This window comes from Tenebrio molitor, chromosome 9 (genome assembly GCF_963966145.1).
Source record: "Tenebrio molitor chromosome 9, icTenMoli1.1, whole genome shotgun sequence".
NCBI lineage: Eukaryota > Metazoa > Arthropoda > Insecta > Coleoptera > Tenebrionidae > Tenebrio > Tenebrio molitor.
Window position 1 is genome coordinate 9,684,761 of NC_091054.1, and position 20,105 is coordinate 9,704,865.

At 38.8% G+C, this 20,105-nt stretch overlaps 2 protein-coding genes and 1 long non-coding RNA gene across 6 annotated transcripts in view; 2 read left to right on the forward strand and 1 right to left on the reverse strand.

Annotated features, from left to right (window-relative positions):
- The window catches only part of LOC138138983 (ketimine reductase mu-crystallin), a 116,601-nt gene that overhangs the window by 16,091 nt on the left and 80,405 nt on the right, over nt 1-20,105 (reverse strand). The window contains exon 1 of one of the 2 annotated variants that reach the window (XM_069059137.1): nt 279-825. The exons of the other annotated variant lie outside the window; for it this stretch is intronic. Within the exon in view, the coding sequence (XP_068915238.1) occupies nt 279-302 (24 nt within the window). The 5' untranslated portion in view covers nt 303-825. Of the gene's footprint in view, nt 1-278; nt 826-20,105 lie in introns of those variants that run through there. 2 annotated transcript variants of the gene reach the window in all.
- Nucleotides 10,387-12,605, forward strand: LOC138138989 (uncharacterized). Of its 2 annotated transcripts, XR_011162175.1 has the most exons (3): nt 10,387-10,725; nt 10,829-10,916; nt 10,974-12,605. It is a non-coding gene; the product is annotated as an uncharacterized lncRNA (long non-coding RNA). The 2 variants fall into 2 exon arrangements; XR_011162174.1 differs by having other exon boundaries at nt 10,387-10,916.
- Nucleotides 13,572-20,105, forward strand: part of LOC138138985 (uncharacterized) — an 85,545-nt gene continuing 79,011 nt past the window's right edge. The window contains exons 1-2 of one of the 2 annotated variants that reach the window (XM_069059139.1): nt 13,572-13,733; nt 18,540-18,608. In XM_069059139.1, coding sequence (XP_068915240.1) covers nt 18,554-18,608 — 55 coding nt within the window. In that variant the 5' untranslated portion in view covers nt 13,572-13,733; nt 18,540-18,553. Of the gene's footprint in view, nt 13,734-15,847; nt 16,052-18,539; nt 18,609-20,105 lie in introns of those variants that run through there. The other variant, XM_069059140.1, reaches the window with a different exon arrangement.

Genomic DNA, 20,105 nt, shown 5'->3' on the forward strand with positions numbered 1-20,105 from the left:
GTGTATCCCTTTTTTTACTATTACGACAAACTTGTTTCGTACAGGATCGGTTGATTTCAAAGCTGACTAGACAACATTTACCCGCACATGTACCTATATATGGCGCAAAGTGCTTTCTATCTCGATAGGTACATACTTATCTCTAGAGTACCTACTACTATGTTTGCTGTGGATTAACAATTATTAAAACACCGTGACACTTCATGCCCGGAGAATTTAGATGTTTACTAGTGTTGCTTATACTACACGAGACAAAATTAAACGCTTATTCGACCTACCACAGCTGGTAAGTTCGCTTCCATCTTCCATCACATGTCATATAATTATCCGGCTCGATTCTTCACGGTGCACTCCACCATTTGCATCACAATGCACAATAAATAACAGGTGACATACTACTTGATCTTTAGAGTTGTTTACTGTCTGAATAAAATCTCGAAGCTTATTGGACGATCGACTAGGATTAATAGGTATCTAGGTGAGTGGAAAAATAAGCTACTTTGAAAAACAAAGCGATGAGTGAGGAGATAAAAGCGTACCTAATGGAGTAGGAGGCACAGTTTATCAACTTCTGTATCTGGATAGGACGTTTGATTGATGGTCAGACCTATTGATCCGGAAATCATGAATCATGAATCTATTTCAACTTTGATGAGGCGCTTTTATCGCATTATAGTAATGACTGACAGAGGGAAAAATTTGTCGAAGGAATTATCTAGTAAAGTTCCATTCAACAATGTTTCCAATAAAAAATGGTTCGCAAATCAATCTAGAAATATGCTTTCCTTCAAAAGGTGTAAAAACCAAATCGTTCCTCTTCGTTGATCCAACACATCATCTCTTGTCGATTCTTTTCATCTCTTTTTTCCAACAAAAATTGAAAAAAATTACTCACATGAAAGTACAAAATTGAAGTAATGCAAAAAATTCCATACTGCTGTATACTGTGGTCAAATCAAATTTTGCATTTTATTTAATTTGCAACTTGTTACGTTACAATCCAGTTTCCACACATTTCCCTTTTACTTTTCGATTTTGTGGCGTCCCCGTTGTTTACCGACACTACAGACACATCCATTTGTTTTAATTCATTTTATTTTTTATCACAACACGTCTGAGTCAATCAGCGCTGACACTTTCGTCGAAGCATTCAGTCATTTCCTCCGTTAAGTGACTCAGATATCGTATTATCAAGAAACTTTGTAATCGAGTCAGCCTAGGAGATGAAACCTTCTCCGATTGATATGCTCAACTGAGACAACTAAAGCTAAGTCCACTGAACACTTCAATACAATTCATAATTTTGGTTGTTAAAAATTTAATAATTTGAACGTTCTAACGTGATACGTGGAAACTTTACAACTTATTTTCTGACGTTAACGTAAAACTTTCGTGGGATACTTGGTATGCAATTCGTTGTAACTTGAATCACGACTCCACACATGTGTGTGAAACGGCAACAAACAACTTTCTAACCTCATTGTTTCGCATTAATATTTTCTGGCTGACGTTCCTGCACTACATAATGTTACATGAACTAAAAATTTCGGTACTATTTTTTTTTAATTCCCATATTTTCAATAATGAAAATAAATTTAAAAACTATCCCCTCTACCTTTTTTCTTTCGTTTTTCTCATTTCATTTGACAATTGAAAAATTGTGAGGGAATTACCTAATCAAATCCAACGGCTACCCATCCAACAATCTTCTCCTAGAAAACGGTCTTTAAATCATATTCTCTTCAATATAAAGTCCCAATGCTTCTTTATTTATTATTTAATAGGTAATCTCCTATCACTTCTTTTTCCAGCTGCTTTTTTCTGCTACTTTCCAAAAATTAAAAGTTCCTGAACTTCAAAATGTGACAATCATCATTACCTTTTGCTAATTATGCTCTGAGGACTCTAGTCCTCTCAAGTAAAGTTTCCAAAATTTACTCGTGGCAAGTGTAGAACTAATAAAACTACATATATTCAAATCAAATTTTGTTTTTTTTTTATATGCTACTTTTTCTGTTTCAATCTAGCTTCCAGACTCCACTCTATTATTTCTCAATTTCGACGCGTTTCTTTCATTTACTGACACTTTAGCCACATCCATTGTTTACTTGTTTTTATCACCACGAGTCTGGGTCAATCAAAGCTGACACTTTCGTCGAAACATTCAGTCACTTGCTTTATTAAGCGTTGAGTATCACTCATACGTATGACGGGGCACTATTAATTATTCTCACGGAAACACACTGTTAATCACTTCAGACGTTGTATGGCAGTTTAGCATACGCTCCCCATCAAACTTGTAGATTTACAGATGTCGATGATGCAGTCGTATCTCCCAACAAACAACACAATTCCAAACCATCGCACTCACTCTCGCCCACTCTTGAGCCATACGAAACCACATTCTGCTCTCTGCGAGTTATTTTTTTACAATTTAATTGACCGACCTCCCACAAACACAATCTGTTCCTCGTGCCGACTACCAGATTGCGTTTCCTCTTCTTTTTCTCCCGTTGTTGCATGATTTCGTCCGCGAAAAAAAATTCCCACCAAGATCTGATACGTCGACTCCATTATCTCGTTTGCCCGACGCTCGTTCTCCTTATTTTCGGTAATTCCGAAGCACAGATGCTTTTAACGCCACCCTCGCCCCGACAAATTCCCACCCAAAAAAATTACTCGCAACGTTCACATCGCCATCGGGAGCGGCACCCGGCGCCTCCGCCAGAAGTCTGCCGCCCGGGTATGCACCCCGAAATGCACCGGACGTGATCCAACCAGACCGAAGCGGCGGTTGTCGCCAAGTCGCCGAGGGAACTTCTCCGGGAGTTATTGAATCCGGAGCGATCGCGGTGTTTGCCAAAACATATTAGTCGAGTTTGGGCGAGTTTTTCCGGGAACGGGAACGTGACGGCGAAAAATGTCGGCGGACAGCGACTGATTAACTGTCGGTGTTGCTAACTCACTTACACAAGTCGAGAGACTCCGGGGAGGGACTCGGGTGTGCAAGGCAAGGGTGAAATTGGAGGGCGCAAACTTGCTGTTTGAATTTCGCTTCGTGAAAGATTCATCATCTGCAGTCGGGATTTATCGCTTGCGAACTGTTGTTACCCGACAACAATACGTTTGGCCGCAGATTCCAGAAGTGCCCCCTCAGAATAACCCTCCATCTTGTTCCGCAACTGAAACCTCCACTGCCAACGTAACAACTTGGACTTTTTGCGCGATTCGCATGCCTCAATTATCTGACAGACTGACGTTTCTCGCTGACAGTCAGGGGGACCAACTTAAAACCGTCGATACAATCGATTCCCAATTTTCCGTCATTACAAACGATTCCCTGCACGAATTTGCAATTTAAATAATGTGACGAAATTGGAAGTTTCTTTCATCAAGTCTAACGACGAGTTTTCCTGATTGATATGCGCAAAATAATTGGACATTATCCTAACGACGTGTACCAAAGCTTTTTTCCATTCTAACCCAAGAAACGTGGTCCATCACCGATAACGCTACAGTGATGCCGACAGTTACAGAAAATGCGAGTGCAGAGTGTTCAGTGGCAGAATGAATATTATCAAACTGCACAATATAGATGTCGCTTCGAATTTTCGTAATTGAATAGATGTAATGATCTGCTTGAATAATTTATTTTGGAGTGTCGGATGACAAGGATCGACACACCGTCCTTACCAACACTGAAAAATAAAATTCCCAAATACATTAAAATTTTCACGTTTATATGACAGCTGTCAATGAGGTGACAGTTGTGACGAGTAGGGAGCGGAAAACATGTCGAATTTTGAGCATCACGAGGAGACGTAGTTATCGCGTTAAGTCTACAAAGCCGCATTGTTGACGTACGGTTGAATGTTGATGGAAGAAGAGCCATTTCTGGTAATCCGAAACTTGTTAATGTAAGTGCAAGTTAATGCGGTAGCAGTTGGAGAAAACTGAATCTGCCTAAATCCGTTGGAGTGGAGTAACTTGTGGCTCACCGCTTTCGAGGTTCACAACACCGGAAGGCGAGCTTTTCGTGCTTTGCTGGCCGGAGTTAGTCAATGGATAGCGAGTCTAATTTGACGGCTGCGGATGTTTATTGCGACACCTCTGCCGTTTTTGGGTCGGTCGATATCAATCAATCCCGATCCGGATAAAAGCGCTCCATTTTAATCTGTAATTTTTCGGGTGAACCTTGCCCAAACCCCAAAGTAGCACGTTGCAGGTATTTATTAAACACTGATTCGGGGCGTATTAAATCGGGGACGCAAATTGAAAAGTCAATATTTTCCGTGTGTGAGTGTATTTTTAGAGGGAGGTCTTGTTACGCGTCCGCATTAAATGCGATGCCAACCCCCGATAGGCTGCCATTGTTGGGGAATACAGGATATTCTGATACACTTGAGCACTGTCACATGAAGATGAAGGGAGAAGCAATTTTCCACGGGGCGAACCACCAACACGACGAAAACGATTAATAACCGTAAATTTTATGATGGACGACTTGCCATCCGCGTTTTCGACAACGATCATAAGTCAACATGTACCGCTTCCTAAATTCGCACCGCATTTGCCTCCCATCTTTCACAAAAAGGACCGATCCCGGACACTACGCAGATCAACTATCGCAGAACAAATTTTCACTTATTCAACATGATCCCCGTTTAACTCTATACACTTGATCTACAGATCACAAATTGATTCCTTTAACAAATGTCCGTCCTGGTTTGCAAAACAGTCTTCCACGCTATTGATTACCAATGCACTTGAAGAACATTTGGACTTAAGTGAACAATTTTTTCTGTCGAATCCTATCCAAATCGTGTTGAAATTAAAATATTAGAGCTAACCTCAAAAATAATTGTAGCACCGTCCAACGACGTCATTTGTTTGGTCATAGCTCCAATAATGTCTGGCGTCGTGTATAAATTCAAACTGGCAAAGAATTGGAAGATTTATAACCGTCTCAGATATGAGCTGATCACGGCAAATGATGCATGAGATCAATCTCGGCGAGAGCATTTGACGAGACCAAGAATTATTGCTTTACGACGATTTTGAAGGAAATTAAGGAGACAAAATAAGAAAAAAAAAGTGTTTTATTCGGAATCGTATTGTAATATGCACATTCCTAACCTTATACGAGGGCGGAAAGTTAACCATTCCTTTTTATCTTTGCTTCCCTCTCTTGGTCAGTAATAGGCCACTTTCCGCCCTATTATAAGGTTTTTCCAGTGGCGTACTTACTGAAAGTCGAAAAATAGTAGAAATGAAACTCCATCAAATTAATTGTTTATTTGCTAAAAATGTAATGATTCCGAATAAAATAGTATACAAACCTCGATGGGAATGTGTTTCATTTCTGTCTCGAGCATTAGTTCACCTCGGCTACGCCTTGATAAACTATCTTAGCTCTCAACAGGAATGAAACACTTCCCACCTCGGTATGTAATCTACTATTTTTTATTGTAATTTTTTTCGAAGCTACCAAGAATATCTCTGAACTATTTCCGTTCAAAAAACCCAATTGAATTTGAAATTTTGATTTTTCCACAAAAACACCAAAAGGGAATCCATTGAATATTTTGGGGATTTTGTCTTCAGAACCCGACCCAAATTAAGTTGAAAGTAAAACAACAGACGCAAAATTCAAAAATAGCTATAGCCTACTAACGCCATTTGTCTAAACTGAAATTGTCAAAAACATTTTGAATGTTGCAAATGTGATACAATCCCCACCAAATGCCACTGATGTGACAAAACTCGACTAGAAGATACTACGAGGTCAAAAATTATTGCTTTCCGACCTGTACCGAGGAAGTTAGGGGGGAAAAGTAGGGAAAAAGAAACGATTTTGTGATTTTCTCGATAATTTTATTCCTCTATAATAAGCAGGCAAGAAATATGGCTTCTTATCAGTTTGACATCAAAAAGAACACGTACTATCGCGGCCAAAATCCTTTGGTCGTCAATGTGACATTAATGATATTCAATTGTAAAGCAAGCTTTAGGATGGTTAACCTTATTTTTTAGTGTTATCAAAATCATTTTAATCTCTTAGTGGGGTACCTAAATCCCAGCTGCGGAGGCAGAGTTCAAAACCAAAAGATCAACATCAATTTCTCCCATAGACAACCCTTCACAAGCAAGTAAGACGATTCTATATTTATCAAAAACTGAAGGTGCCATATTTTTGACAAGAATAATTTGAAATTGTCATTATATTGACATTAATACTTGATTTACATTTGAAGCGTCAAAAAGTGACGATCAATCTATTTTGGCCGCGATAGTACTATACTGTACCAGAGCAACACCATTTGTTTCAATGACTGATCAAATAAATATTGTAAAATAAAACAAATGTTGTGTTTTCTTTAATGCCAAGTTACAAAATTACCTCGTCGAATTATATACACTCGATTTCTTTTCTCCAGATCATTTTCCGTTTAAATTTTGCATCTGTCATCTGAAAAAATGCAGTAATAATGTAACAGTATTTCTTCTCAAATTTCTAGATATGTAACAAGCTTTTGTTGAAAACAGAAAATTTTCTGACATTCAAAAATTAAAAAAAACACATATGTATACATTTATTTGGGCTCAAAAAACCCAATTGAAGAAGTGAATCCAACGATGCCAGATTCATCGGTCTAACTGGTTTAATAAGGGAGCCATGCCGTTTGAAATTTGGCTGGAGGTAGAGTTTGAGGCTCGATAACTCCGATAACTATGAATCGAACCTCGAGTTGGTCACACCAACTTCATCAAAAGAACGAGACCAATCAATACAACGAACAGAAAATCATCTCTGTGGCTCGTGGCGGGATCGTGTGCAAACCGGAACTGTCTTGGGCCAACCGAACGTGGTTGAATTTGCCGGAATGCTTTCATACCAATGCTCTAGATGATTGTGAAAAAATGTCTATACGAAAAAAAATTTTTTTTTTTGGGTTTTTTTTGGTTTTTCCCAAAAACTAAACGATCAAACCTACATTTTTTTAGACAGGAAAGAAGCTATCTAAAGGTGCAAGACCCACCCCCATAGTTTGCTTAATAAGGGAACTATGACCGTTTGAAATTTTGAAAATTCAGAAATATTCGTTGTGGACTTTTTCAAAACATTGTTTGCTCGAATTCCATGCGAATTTTGTTGAAATTAATAGGTACCTTGAGACAATTAAAACAAGACATTAAAAGCAAAGTTCCATCCACAGACGCCAATTGATCGGCTGGGAACACAAACTTTGAGAACTGGAGGTATTAGTTTGGGGTTGAATAGCTCAGCTGATTATGACGCGATTCCTAAATTGGTTATACCAAATTCATCAGGAGGTTTAGACAAATACAACCAATCGAAATGATCGTGTGCAAATCGAAACTCACGTAGACAGTCCAAAAATTCAAAAATTTCGGACGTAAAACAAGTTTTTTTTAAACAATCATTTTGAAATCATTCTCAACTCGTAGCAGCCAAAATTTGGGTTTTTTAATTCTTAATTGGTCACGTAAAAGATCCAATATCTTCCCGAGTCCAGAACTATTCTTTTTATTGTATTTTTGGCGCCTCCACCATTTACAGATCAAACTCTTTTCTACTGCAGTCGCAACTTGATCAAAGTGTCCCTTTTACAGCCCTTTCACAATGACGTTAACGTTACGTCGATGTTAAAACGTTAATGTTAACGTTAGATCTAATTACATGTATTTTAGTATTTTTTTAAAATTATTCCCGTTGGCTAATGTTAGAGTGTAACGTTAAGAATCCAGAACATTTCTGGGTCTAACGTTAACGCTAACAATATCATGTAACATTAACTTTCATCATAACGCCATTGTGAACGGTCTACACTGAAATACATGCCATTTTGAATTTCTAGATCTAACGTTAACATTAACGTTTTAACATCAACGTAACGTTAACGCCATTGTGAATGGGCCTTTATTTTGCAGATATTTTCTTATTTATTATTATCATTATTATTATTTTTGTTGGTTTGAATTTTGTCGAGACTAGGCGGCCTACTTGTGTCCAAATCAAACAAAAACGTCCATTTCGTCCGACAACTTTTTATTTACGACTGTACGATTTGAAAACTTCTTCTAATAATTCTTCTAGTGGTGGTGCCCCGAATCAGAAATACAAAAACATTCGATGAAACTTTGTCGGTAGGTAAACAACTTTATCGAGATTTAGAGACGTTCTTTTGGAAGTAAATACAGCGCCGCGGACTATTAAGCGAGAGCCGCCGTTGGAAAATGCAAAACAGAATCAATCGGAATATTATTGTTTCGAGCAGGGAAAGTTAGGTAAATTGCAAGAAAATAAGACATCGCTCCTGTTCCCGAACGAAAATCGATAACAGCCTTAATAAATTATCCACCATTTACTGCTTTGTTCTTTTTTAATGTTCAAAACGGGCCTACCATTTCGGCAAGGCGTCCATCATCAATTCGTCACGACGGTAAGACTCATCGATCTCGACAGCAAATTTTGACAGATTTAAACCCACCGTGGATAATTATAACTTCCATTCGAATTACACCCATTGATCTCTGATACGACGGACATCAATGGAGGGTGGGAAAACAATTTTTATTCGATTGTACGATTTCATTGAACGTTTGATGGACACCTCGTGAAATAATCATGCTCTTAATTGAAGAGGGGGGAGGAACTGGAAAAGAACCGTCGCAAAAATTGATAATAAAACCCCCTCTTCGGCCCTAAGTGTTATTACATCTGCGGAGGACGCCCCAATTACACTGCAAGAAAGTTAAATCGTGCTTTGCCCGCTGGAATGTCTAGAAGGCCTCAGATAAGGAGAAACGATGGTCTTGGGAGGATCGAGATAAGGGATGGAAGTGTGCAATTCCAGGGCTAAGGGATTTTCGACTCGAATATCATAAACAAAAATCATCCGCATGTTAGATCTCCGCCTGCGATTTGATTTAGGCGATAAACGCCACAATAACACCGCCGTGTGGAAAACCGTTCTTTGTTGGCGGGTTGTATTCCATGGTTTCGCCATGAGCTAATTATATTCGACCCTTTCCGTATTATTCTTATCCTCCATGGCGATGGAAACTTGTTTTCTGTTCAAACAAACGCCCGTCAATTGTACCGACCTTTATGCCACCGAAAGGTATTTTTCTTTTGGTCATGCAGCAGATGGACCCCAACATTTTTCTTTCGATTGGGCAAATATTCCCCTTCGCTAATGATGGCGCCGGTAAATGTTGACTTTCAAAAGTAAAACGCTCCAGTTTCCACATTTTTAAAATTGCATGTTTGCGTCGTTCCACCGACATGCAACGCATTCATTATTTTTATATTTTTGTATTCCTTCGCCTACTTTTTATCTAAAATGGAGATCTAACAAACACGCTGAAGGAATGTAATAAATTAGCCACGTGGCGTTTCATCGCTCGTCACAAAAACGTTTTTCAGATTTGTGACAAATTCTTAATCTGTGATCTCGTCGCTTCGTAAACAGGATCGACACTGTTTTACTTTGAACCTCGAACCTTCGGACATCCCATCTGAATGTCTGCGTTAAAAGCTAAACAAGATTTATTACGCGCTCTTTTCCTGCAGACCTCGGGGATTCGGATTTCCCAAGAAACTGATAATTTTTCTTTATTACCTGCCTTTCCGGGCCCGTCCAGACAACTAATTAATATATACTTAAAAAAGCTCCACTCCATTCTTAAACAAAAAGTCACGTCTTACCTTAACGCGAAGCGTCAAAACGACATTTGTCACAAATACTCCCAGTTTGTAATAAAATAACCCAACAATAAACACTCCAAAAACAATTCAAAGCAATTCGACCCCTACAAATAATTTTCGTGGTGTCTACCCCCAGCGTACTTTCCCAACGATACGCCACTGGCTCATTACCGTCAATTACGTCAACTGTCAAAAGTGTTTGTGGGGCACGAAATGCCTGCGAGAGTTCCCAATTGTGAAACTCGTCTCATTTTAAATCTACAGAAGCGCCCCAAACTTCTGATACTGTCATGGGGGCGCGTATTTATTTTGCACTTACCCGCATTATGGCATTAATAAAGTTCGCGTCGATTCTTAAAGATGAACCGGTGGGTGGTGTAAACACTGCTGCGGCGATATCCTTCGAGAAATTATCAACTTCCAACGCGGATTTCGGCTTAACTCCCAGACACTTAATTTAAAATCTTCCCCACAAACTGATTTGTTGTTTGGGTGCACCGCACCTGTCATCGCGACTCGGTCGGTAACACTTTGAAAACTGCATTGAATGCACAAACGTAAATTAACGGCAAGCCGTCCGGAAGAGAATTAGCTTTTCATGCACTTTTAATCGCGATTATGACGCTGAAATTATTTTATTTCCCGTGGGTCCAACCAGGGGTAGGGCACTCTAATAGACGACCTTGAATCAAGTTTAATATTTTGCGGCAACTACAGATGGCGCTCAGATCAGAAAAAAATTAAAAAATTTGCTACTACCAACACAATTTAGTAATTCCTACGGTTGGTCATCCTGGATAAATCCCCAATCGCATTCACTTTCCTAGTAATTCCCAGAAAAGTGTTGCGAGGCATGACGCAATTTAGTGGAAAGTGGAAAAATACATGTAGATTTTGTGTTTTTGTGTTCAATTTTTAAGTACTTTTGGACAATTTGTAAAAAAAATGAAGCCGTGTTGTGTACCCGGATGTGAAAATATTCCAAATCGCAGGTAGGCTGTAAAAATTAAATTTTTAAACTTTGATAATAATCAATCAATGTTTACGAAAAATCAAAATTTATATTTAATTATTTATATTATGTTTGTTTCTCAGGCGTTAAGGAATCTTCCAAGACAGAAGACTGCTTCAGTCACCTTCAGGAAGAATATAAATATGTATGTTACTCCTGAAAAAATAAAAGGTAGGTCTGTTTTTATGTTATAGTTCAAATACCTAATTGATACTTATTTTAATTTAGATGCGCTTCGAGCTTTACCTCGTACCATCATTGGGCATTCTCCTGAATCCTGGTCTGTGGAAGAGCCAGAAAAGACATATCCAGCGATCAAATTAATTTGTAATCGAGTTATCCATGAATCCGAAATCGTATGTCGTTTCTTGAACAAAAAACAAAGGTTAGATCTGGACATATCAATCTAAAAGACATACGGATTCAAATCCATGGATGACTCGATTACAAATTAATTTGATCGCTCTTTACTTACCACAGACCAAGATGGTGAGGACTTCTTTGTTTACCACTCCCACTCAAAGTAAGAGATGAATCCAATTATCTTTAAAAAAATATTGGAATTTGTATTTATTTTATTTTTTTACGAGTATTGTTTTACTATTGGGGACACGGAAAACTGGGCAGATGTGTCATTCATTGTCAACATTTCTAAACCATACCTTAGCTACTCATAACCAAGCTTAAGTTAATTTGACAGTTTTTTTGAAAATATCAATCATAATGACGGTAAAGGTGCATTTACATTGACACTTTTTGAAATGACAATAACAGACTGCCCAGGATTTCATGTTCCTCATTGTACAATATTGTTTATAAGGAAGCCTTTAAAACACGACGCGTAGCGGAGTGCTTTTAACGTCGCAAGTGCTTTAAAGACCCTTAAAAGTGTATTATACGCTATTTTTTATTATACTTGCACTACAATCTGAAAAATATAACAAGAAAAGTAAATTCAAATACCTTTTCCGAAGTAATCTGTGTCATTAATTGTTGAGATAGAAATGGTCAATTGTTGTTGTTTCGTTCTCCTGTATATTTATTAAAAATCGTGTATAAATGTGTATAATAGGTATGTATTATTATTATTATTCAAAATGTAGGTGAATTTGAAAAAACGGGAAATGACATATGTATTTCGTAATGTAATTTGGGTTTTAAATATTTGTCAATTAATTGTCTACTCGACAGTACCTATCAAATAATTTTTAAACACTTTGTCATTGAATTATTTATTTATATACTGACATACCGTCAAAATATTGTAATATATTTCTAAAAAGCTATTTTCAAACTGACAAACATGAAAAGAAACGTGTCGGGTTTTTTTTGACATTTCCCGTTTTTTTTTTTTAATTGAAATACATACAATTAAAACCAGACATCACTTTTGTGTTACGTCAAAATCCAAATGTGTAATTAATGCTTTTTTGACACTGACATTTAAATGATGGCTAGTTTTTTTTTTGCCGGCCTTTGTACGTACTATCACGATCATAAAATTTTGGACATCAAACTTCTGTCACATTTAAAAAAATTACTCTAAACCATGCTTTATTGAAACTGTCACATGAAAGATGAAATTGTTGTCAATTTGACACCGGTTTAAAATATAATTTTTTAAATATTTTCTCGGTAAATCTGACATTCACATTTTCAAAACTGACACAATCAAAATTGAGGTTATTAATACATAAGGGTCGTTTTAAAATGTATGACAGCACGATGACATTAGTGTCCAAAATTTTTTGATCGCAATATATGTGTATATGTAGAAACGCCTTGTTTTATGCATTCGGTTTGCTCGTATATCAATTTTTGTATTCTTACATGTTTTATAATAAATATTGTAACATTTTATTTGACCTTGTTTTGAATTATCACCCTAAAAATTTTTTTGGAAGCAGTGCATAGTACAGGATTCAATTTTGCCGCCTTAGCACGATTACAGGCCTCCAATCAACTTTTTACCGACTCTTCGTAAAACTTTTTTGCGGCAACTATAGATGGCGCCGAAACTTGTTATCCGTTGAATCTGAGAGAGTGGCCAATCTATTCTCTTCTTTATCTAGGGGTCCAACTGCGTGGAAAATTCGACACGACCAATCGGAACCCGGTGATTTTTTATTATGTCACGATTTTGATTGCTGATTGGCTCACGTCTGTGATAGTTACCATTTGAAGTTTTTGTGGGTCGTCATGTCCACCGGACTCTTCGAAGATTCGACATGACAGTTTGACAGTTCTGCACGGCGAATTCCGTAAACGTTGAGAATTCCAGGAGGCGAATTAAAGGACTCGTAATTCCCACCACTATGTCAATTTAAAATAATTCTTTTCATCGTCCCCGTGGGAAAAATCGGCGCCTAAGCGCTACCCTTAATGAATAAAAATGACTCGGTCCCACAATAGACTCCCCCATAAATATAATTCTCTCCTGGCTGAACATTCCATAAGTAAATAAAAACGTCAACAGGTCTTGCCTATTTACAGATGCGAACGCGGGGTTGGAAAAAACTTTGCCGCGCTGATCCCGTTCGGGCCTCCCTTTATCCCGCGATATTAGCGGGCGGTCATTTTTTTTTTTGTGAAAAAACTCCTTTATTCTCTATGTGAAAAACATTATGAAGCTGGGCTCGTAAAAAATTAACTTTATTTAAATACGCCGTGAAAGAGAACAAGGTGGGTGTTTTCGTCAATGAATATACTTGGCGGGAGCTTAAGCGCATGAATTTCCCGGCGGAAAAGAACAGACTCTGGATCGGGAAAACAACAGAAAGAGACGACCGCAACGTACCCCCTGTAAGCTCCGACAAGTTTAGTTTGTTTGTGAACGTTGTACGGTAGTTACTCAGCTTTTTCCATGTAGCATAACGGAGAGCTTTCCACGGGAAATCATCTACGGAAAATTTACGAGTGAGCTTTTGTGATTGTGATTATGCTTCATTCGAGTGGCTAGTTTTGTTCCGGGTGCACCAGTCTCGAAAAGTAAGCCCCCTCCCCACAACTACCCTTCCAGTTTTTTTTTTTCAATTTTCGCTTAAAAATTCAATGAATTTTTCATGCCGGTCATTTTATTGCCTCCGATCGATTCCACTTCTATCACTCCTCCAACTGGAGTGGGATTGATGCATTTAAATCAACAAGTTGGTACGCATCCATTTAAAATATGGAAATCGATAAATATAAATAAATACACCGCGAAACAACAGACACACCGACAAATCGACAACAACTGGAGTTGTTCGTACAGTTTAAGATATTTTTTTCCGTTTGATCAATTAAAATTTTCGCTCGTTCGAAAATTTTGATCAAGCGGGGGCGTATGTGTTACGCCCGTTTGAAATTATTTTACGAACATCTCGTGACGCCTATTTCGAAGTAGGTTCGTTCTCGAGAGCGGTGTTTGTCGGGTGCCCCGGTGCCAAACAACATAAATAACTCGGCCGATATTGGAAAAACTTAATATAAAGTGCCACAAGAGATCAATAGAAAGGTTCATTAAACCAATTTCCTACAATTTAAACTAAGCAAGATAGACAGAGGACGCTGCTGCAGGCGATGTAGCGCCCGTCTAATAACGTACTCCCGTTGGAGGGGTGCAGGTCCTCTTAATAATAGATTAGTTGATTTGGTAGGAAGATTCTTCACGCTACTACGCAAATGTCGGTTTCGGGGCTCCGGGCTTACAGTTATTAAGAGGTTAACCTTCTGTGGTAACATTATGGTAATATTATTACAAGGGAAGTGAGCTGCTTGTGTTGGGCTTTCGTTTGGCCCTCAATCAAATTACCAGACTAGGTTTCTGTTTGCTAAAAATCTGAGACGGTCGTAAGCTCTCATCTTTCCGGTCCATTAGCTCACGCGATCAAAACAACAACACAGAAAAGAAGATGTAGGTACTTTGGGAAACGTTGAAACATGAAAATCTGGTCGAGAGTGCTTTGAAAAATTCTACGGACGCGCGTCCACCATAATATGTTACGCTTAGCCAAGCGACAAACCACTCGCCAGTTGCAAGAATAACTTTTTCTGCCTGGGTTAAAAGTGAATATTGCATGACGATCTCAAGTGGGAGTTTATTGCGCAGCGAGGGTAATAATTACACGAGGAATGAAAAAATGTATTTTTTTTTCTACAACCTAACGAATTCAATAGTCCAATCGGAAAAGAAATTTTTGCAAGAAACGTTAAACCAAGCTACACTAATTTTTTCTTTTTAGGACATAACAACGTAATAAAAATGTAAAATACATGTTAATATAAAATAAAAAACTTTTGTTCTCTGTAACAATTTGTATTGTGTTTTCCAATGGTAGAGTAGGTACTCTTAATTTTATTCTTCATACATGACTATATTGTTACTTTGACACATTATGTCAACATAACAATCCCATTATCAATAAATTAACTTAGTCGTCTGTGCTTTTTCTCTCGACTAAAAGTGCTACTTTGTTCCCTCTTTTGAGGGACTGAAATAACGCTTCATACAAAGTCATGCAAAAAATACTTTATTTTACCGTTTGCAGAACTTCCTTTTACTTAGCCAACTTGCACTTAACCAAGTGTCGCTTAATTTAAATAAAGAATTTCTGACGGAATATCGGACAATACTTCATTACCATTTCCACCACCGTATTCACTCATTCTATAGACAGACATAATTGTAAAAGAATTCTAAATGTTACACACTTCAACGTGATTCGAAAAATTAACGGTACCTACCTGATTCATATTTTCAAGTTTTCTTAATTATTTTTTTCGTAATAATCTTATTTTACAGATGTACGAAGCACTATTTCACTTTCGCACCCGATGCTTTCGAGCATGAAAACATCCCTCTTGAAAAAATTATTGATAACAATTATTATATTATAAAGAATAAATTATTGTTAATCTTTGTAATGTTGTATACTTTCACAAATTGGAGGTTAAACTTGACAACAGTGGCAGCTACGCAAGACAAACAAAATTCGTTACAAACCACTCTTGATCTGATTTTTATTTAGACCCGATACAATTTTGACACTTGTTTTTTCTTATCACCAGTTTCACGTCCTGCCACCGAACAGATTCAATTTAGTCGGTGCAAGCGTGTCATTTGCATCTGTTTCGATAACAGAGCCACCAGTCAAATTGCTTGTATTTATAGCAACAATTTCATCGTCATTCAACTTTAATAGTGTGGTTTCTTATGTGGTCGTGTTATTGAGCGAAGTTTTACAAAACAAACGACGCAGTAAATTCTCCTTTTAAATATTTCAAGTGGCACAAATGTCGTTGTGACAAAATTCGACATGATTTTGGTGAGTCCTGCCACAGTTTGATACGTTCCGTATCCACTATCTTAATTAAAACTGGTCGATCGACACGCATCAACAGAAACACGTCGGACACTCCGTGTACCTATAATATCGATATTTTCGTCATCAATCTTCATTTGTGCGGAAAAAAAAAACCTGTCGGCGACAAGATTAAATTGCGGTTTCGAGAAAATTGTGCTCGCCACTCGCTTTTCGTCCAATGCAAAACCAATTAATAAAACAGATTCTGCTGTCATGTGCCTCGACTAGTCGATCTTCGGGAAAGCTTCAGTCGCCGAATAAAAAATCAAATCAGATCCTTTCGATCAGTTATTGAAACACAACGCGAGATGAGCGCATCGAAAATCAAATAATCAGATGACTTCCGACGCTAACATCCAATCCGGAACCACTTCAGACATTAAATATGGATGCGTGGGACGCGATTTTTGCCTCCCGGAGGCCTCCTGACAAGCCCGGAAACGACGCATGTCAAATTTGCGCGCCGTAATCGGATCGCTCATGTTCGGCCGTGATCGCGGTTCATCGAATTTGTCGAGTGCGCGTCCGAATCTAGCCGCGACGCGACGGGCGATCGCCACCGCTTGGGCGTTCGTTTCGACGTGATCTGATAGGCTGAGCGATTTCCCGGTCGATTTCGCATATCAAAATTAATCGGCGGCTAATGTGACCGTTGAAAGTTTCCCTTTTTATCTTGACGTTTCGGTAACGGACGACATGTAATATTTCGGCTGGGCCTCAACAGGTTTTCCATTTTCTCATTTGTCAAAATCATTCCGTCGCGGTGAGCCGAGCGTGTATTATCCTTTTTAATCCAGTTTTACAAAGGACATCATAAATAACGGCCGCCCCGCGACATCCCTAAGTAATGGTCGCGATACATTCCGGCATTATTTCACGTCGGAAAAGATTAAATCCTGCATGCAAATAGAATCGGCGGCATTTTTGTTTGGACGCTGCCGTTTAGAAAGAAAACAGTAAAGGGGGGCGCAGGATTCGATTAAAGTTCTGTTCGAGCCGGCTCGGCTATCACACTATATCCAAAAGAATTCTAATACTTTATCGCGGATAAGTCGTTTTAAATTTAGAGAAACTTCCCCAGTTCTAGACAATCAAGCGGCGACGTTGACGTCACTATCCCTTGTACGATCTCAGAAAAAAGAGAAGTTGGGAAAATCACTTTTTCACTTGGCGTGATTTCTTTACTACCAAATAGGAGTTTCGATATTTGTTTCCCGTTCAAAATTCCACTCCGTCGGAAATATATTTAACTTGAGTGATACCCAATATACTTGTTGATTTTGTTTTATTTAATTCCCAACGTAAATTCGCATTTTCTTCTCTACGATAATACAAATAACTCGCAAATTTCTCAAAATTGGTTCGACCCCACGCCGATTATGCAACCAACAATACAAATTAGGCTTAATCCTGACCAATTAGTCGCTAATTCTGGTTCTATTATCTCTACAGTCAATTCGGTGAAGACGCACAGGCAGTGGTGGCGCCCCTCGCGGCGACCATTCCAACTATTTGACAGCCGCGCCGCGGGAAACTTCTCCCTCGGCTAATAAGCACATTAGAAACACGTAACGAACCATTCACTCCTCTTCTTTTCGCTTAATTGCGATTCTCGACGACTCCACATGCACGTGCATGATGGAAGTGTCGGCTCGGCCGAAAACTTTTTTTTAATGCTCACACCCGAGATGGTCTGCAAGAACGGCGTGAAAGCATCCCTCCCGGCATAATTCCCTCTCCCTCGGGAGCGCCTCGACATTCCAAGGGTGTTTTAGATTTCATTTTATTTTATTTTATTTTTGACGTATCGCTGTAATTTGTCAGCGGACGAGGTGTGCCGGGCAAACAAATAAATGAAGCGGAAAATTAATTTTTATTCGGAATAATAAAGCTCCAACTGATATAAATTTCCGCGCCAGCTGTTCGCGAAAAAAACACAGAGAAACAATGAACTTTTTTCGGGGGATGATAAAGCGGGTAATTAAAAAAGGCAAAAGAGGAGTGTACAGACTTTTTTTTTTGTCTTGTTGGATCTCGCTTGATTTCACTCCGACACGTGTGTCGGAATTATTTTCTACTCGAACAACAACTTTTGCCCGTCTCCCTGGAAAATCTCTTTGACAACTTCCGGGCTACTCTCGCCCGCCCTCCGACCAAAATTCCTTCATTTTTCCGCCGTCTCTCCGCCGACAATATTTCATCCGACAACGGTAATTGCCCCAACTTGTAAAACATTAAATGGGCGATCCCTTTGTAGTGGCCCGCTTAATTTTTTTTTCTGGGATTGTGCGAGAAAATTTAATAAGAATATATAGGCCGTTGTTTTTTATGACGTTTTTTAATTATCTCAGCGAGAGCTCTTGCGTCCTAAATACATCTCGAGGAGGTCGTTTTTATCGCCGCCGGATTTGCATATTTTATTAATTTTTATTGTTGCCTCTCCTTCCAGGTAATTCGGTAGACATGATGCGAGGAATAGGAATTTTGGATACCGTCGTGCTTCTTTTCCACCTGTCAGGTGAGTAATTAATGATTTCTAACCTCCCACCAACTTCGACGAAGACTCGCCGAGTTGCTGAGAATTTTTCGGTCGCTACTTCCTCCCAAAGCTTCGTTTTGACTGCCACAATTTCAAATCCGAACTAATTTCAACTTCTTTAAACTTCGGAAGTATTTACGGAATTACGCGAATTAATGTAACAGATGGTGCTGTAAAAACGGCCCTACCAATCACCCCCATTAAATCTGATTTAGGTGGTGTTTTTAATAACGGATGAACCAACACTGTCCCTGACATTTTGCCGATAAACCGCGGTCTTTCATGCCTCCCATATATTTCAAGATAACCATGAATAGATAAGTTTTTAATGGTTTCACCGCCAACGATTCTACCAGATGCTTTTAATCCGCCAGCTTGTATGCATTTAGTGGTCCGCGAGCGAACCTCGTCGGTGGGATAATTGAAAATTAATTCCCCCCAAGACATAAATCAAATCAATTACAACAAACGAATTAATTAGTTGTGAGATAAAAGGGCACACGTTCACTCAACACCGACCCGTGTACATACAGGGTTATTTTATCTGTGAAATTTTCCGACTACAACACATAGCGTAACTATCCTTGGTTGCCTAAAAATAAGGGGCTTTAGGAGAATGAAATTTAAAATTTACAACAAAAAATGTCTCGAATAATGAAAATCGAAACAAATTTCGTCTGTTCAATTAAATGTTTACAGACAAACACAAAGCACAAAAGCTGCCTTTAGTAGAATGCTTTAATGAACACTTCGAAAAATGATAAACAACGAAAACTACAATGTGACAAGCGTGAGCTGTCAAATATCAAATTTACAAATCCAGAAGAGGCGGCAAATCTACTGTTCCATAAATCACAGCCTACCACGATGTCAGAAACGCTTATGACAACCCTGTATTTTCAGGCTTTGAAAACTTCCACCGGGTATAACAAGGGGATGGAAGCGTGGCGCTGGAATCGCTGATTCTTCCCGACCCCATTTTATTCTCTAGGGCGATTCTGGAAACCCGCACATATTTCCCCTTACATTTCTGCAAACAAACCGGCCTATTCCTCTTGTTTATTTACGTTTGTATCATTCGAATTTTATGTTTTTTTTTTGTGTGCGGGTACGAGGGAGGCTTACTCACTTGTTCGACGGCGAATTAGGGATGTTAATGTCGTTTTTATTCTCCCCCGAACGAGACGAACCGCTCTTTCACGCAAACACATCTCCGCTCCCACATTTTTAACTCCCCACCGCAAGTCAGAACATTTTCCTACCGGATTAACACTAATGCCGATCGCTAATCACCTCGCAAATTACCTCGCGTGTGTCTCCTTCCTCTATGAAAAATTGCGAAGTGACACGAATATTCGTCCCGATCGCGGGGGCGGCGCCGCCGCGACTCCATCCGACATGGACGGCACGTTTCGAACTTGAGAAAAATAAATTTAATTTTCCGGAGGGATCATCGGTCATTCCTGATTGAAAAAA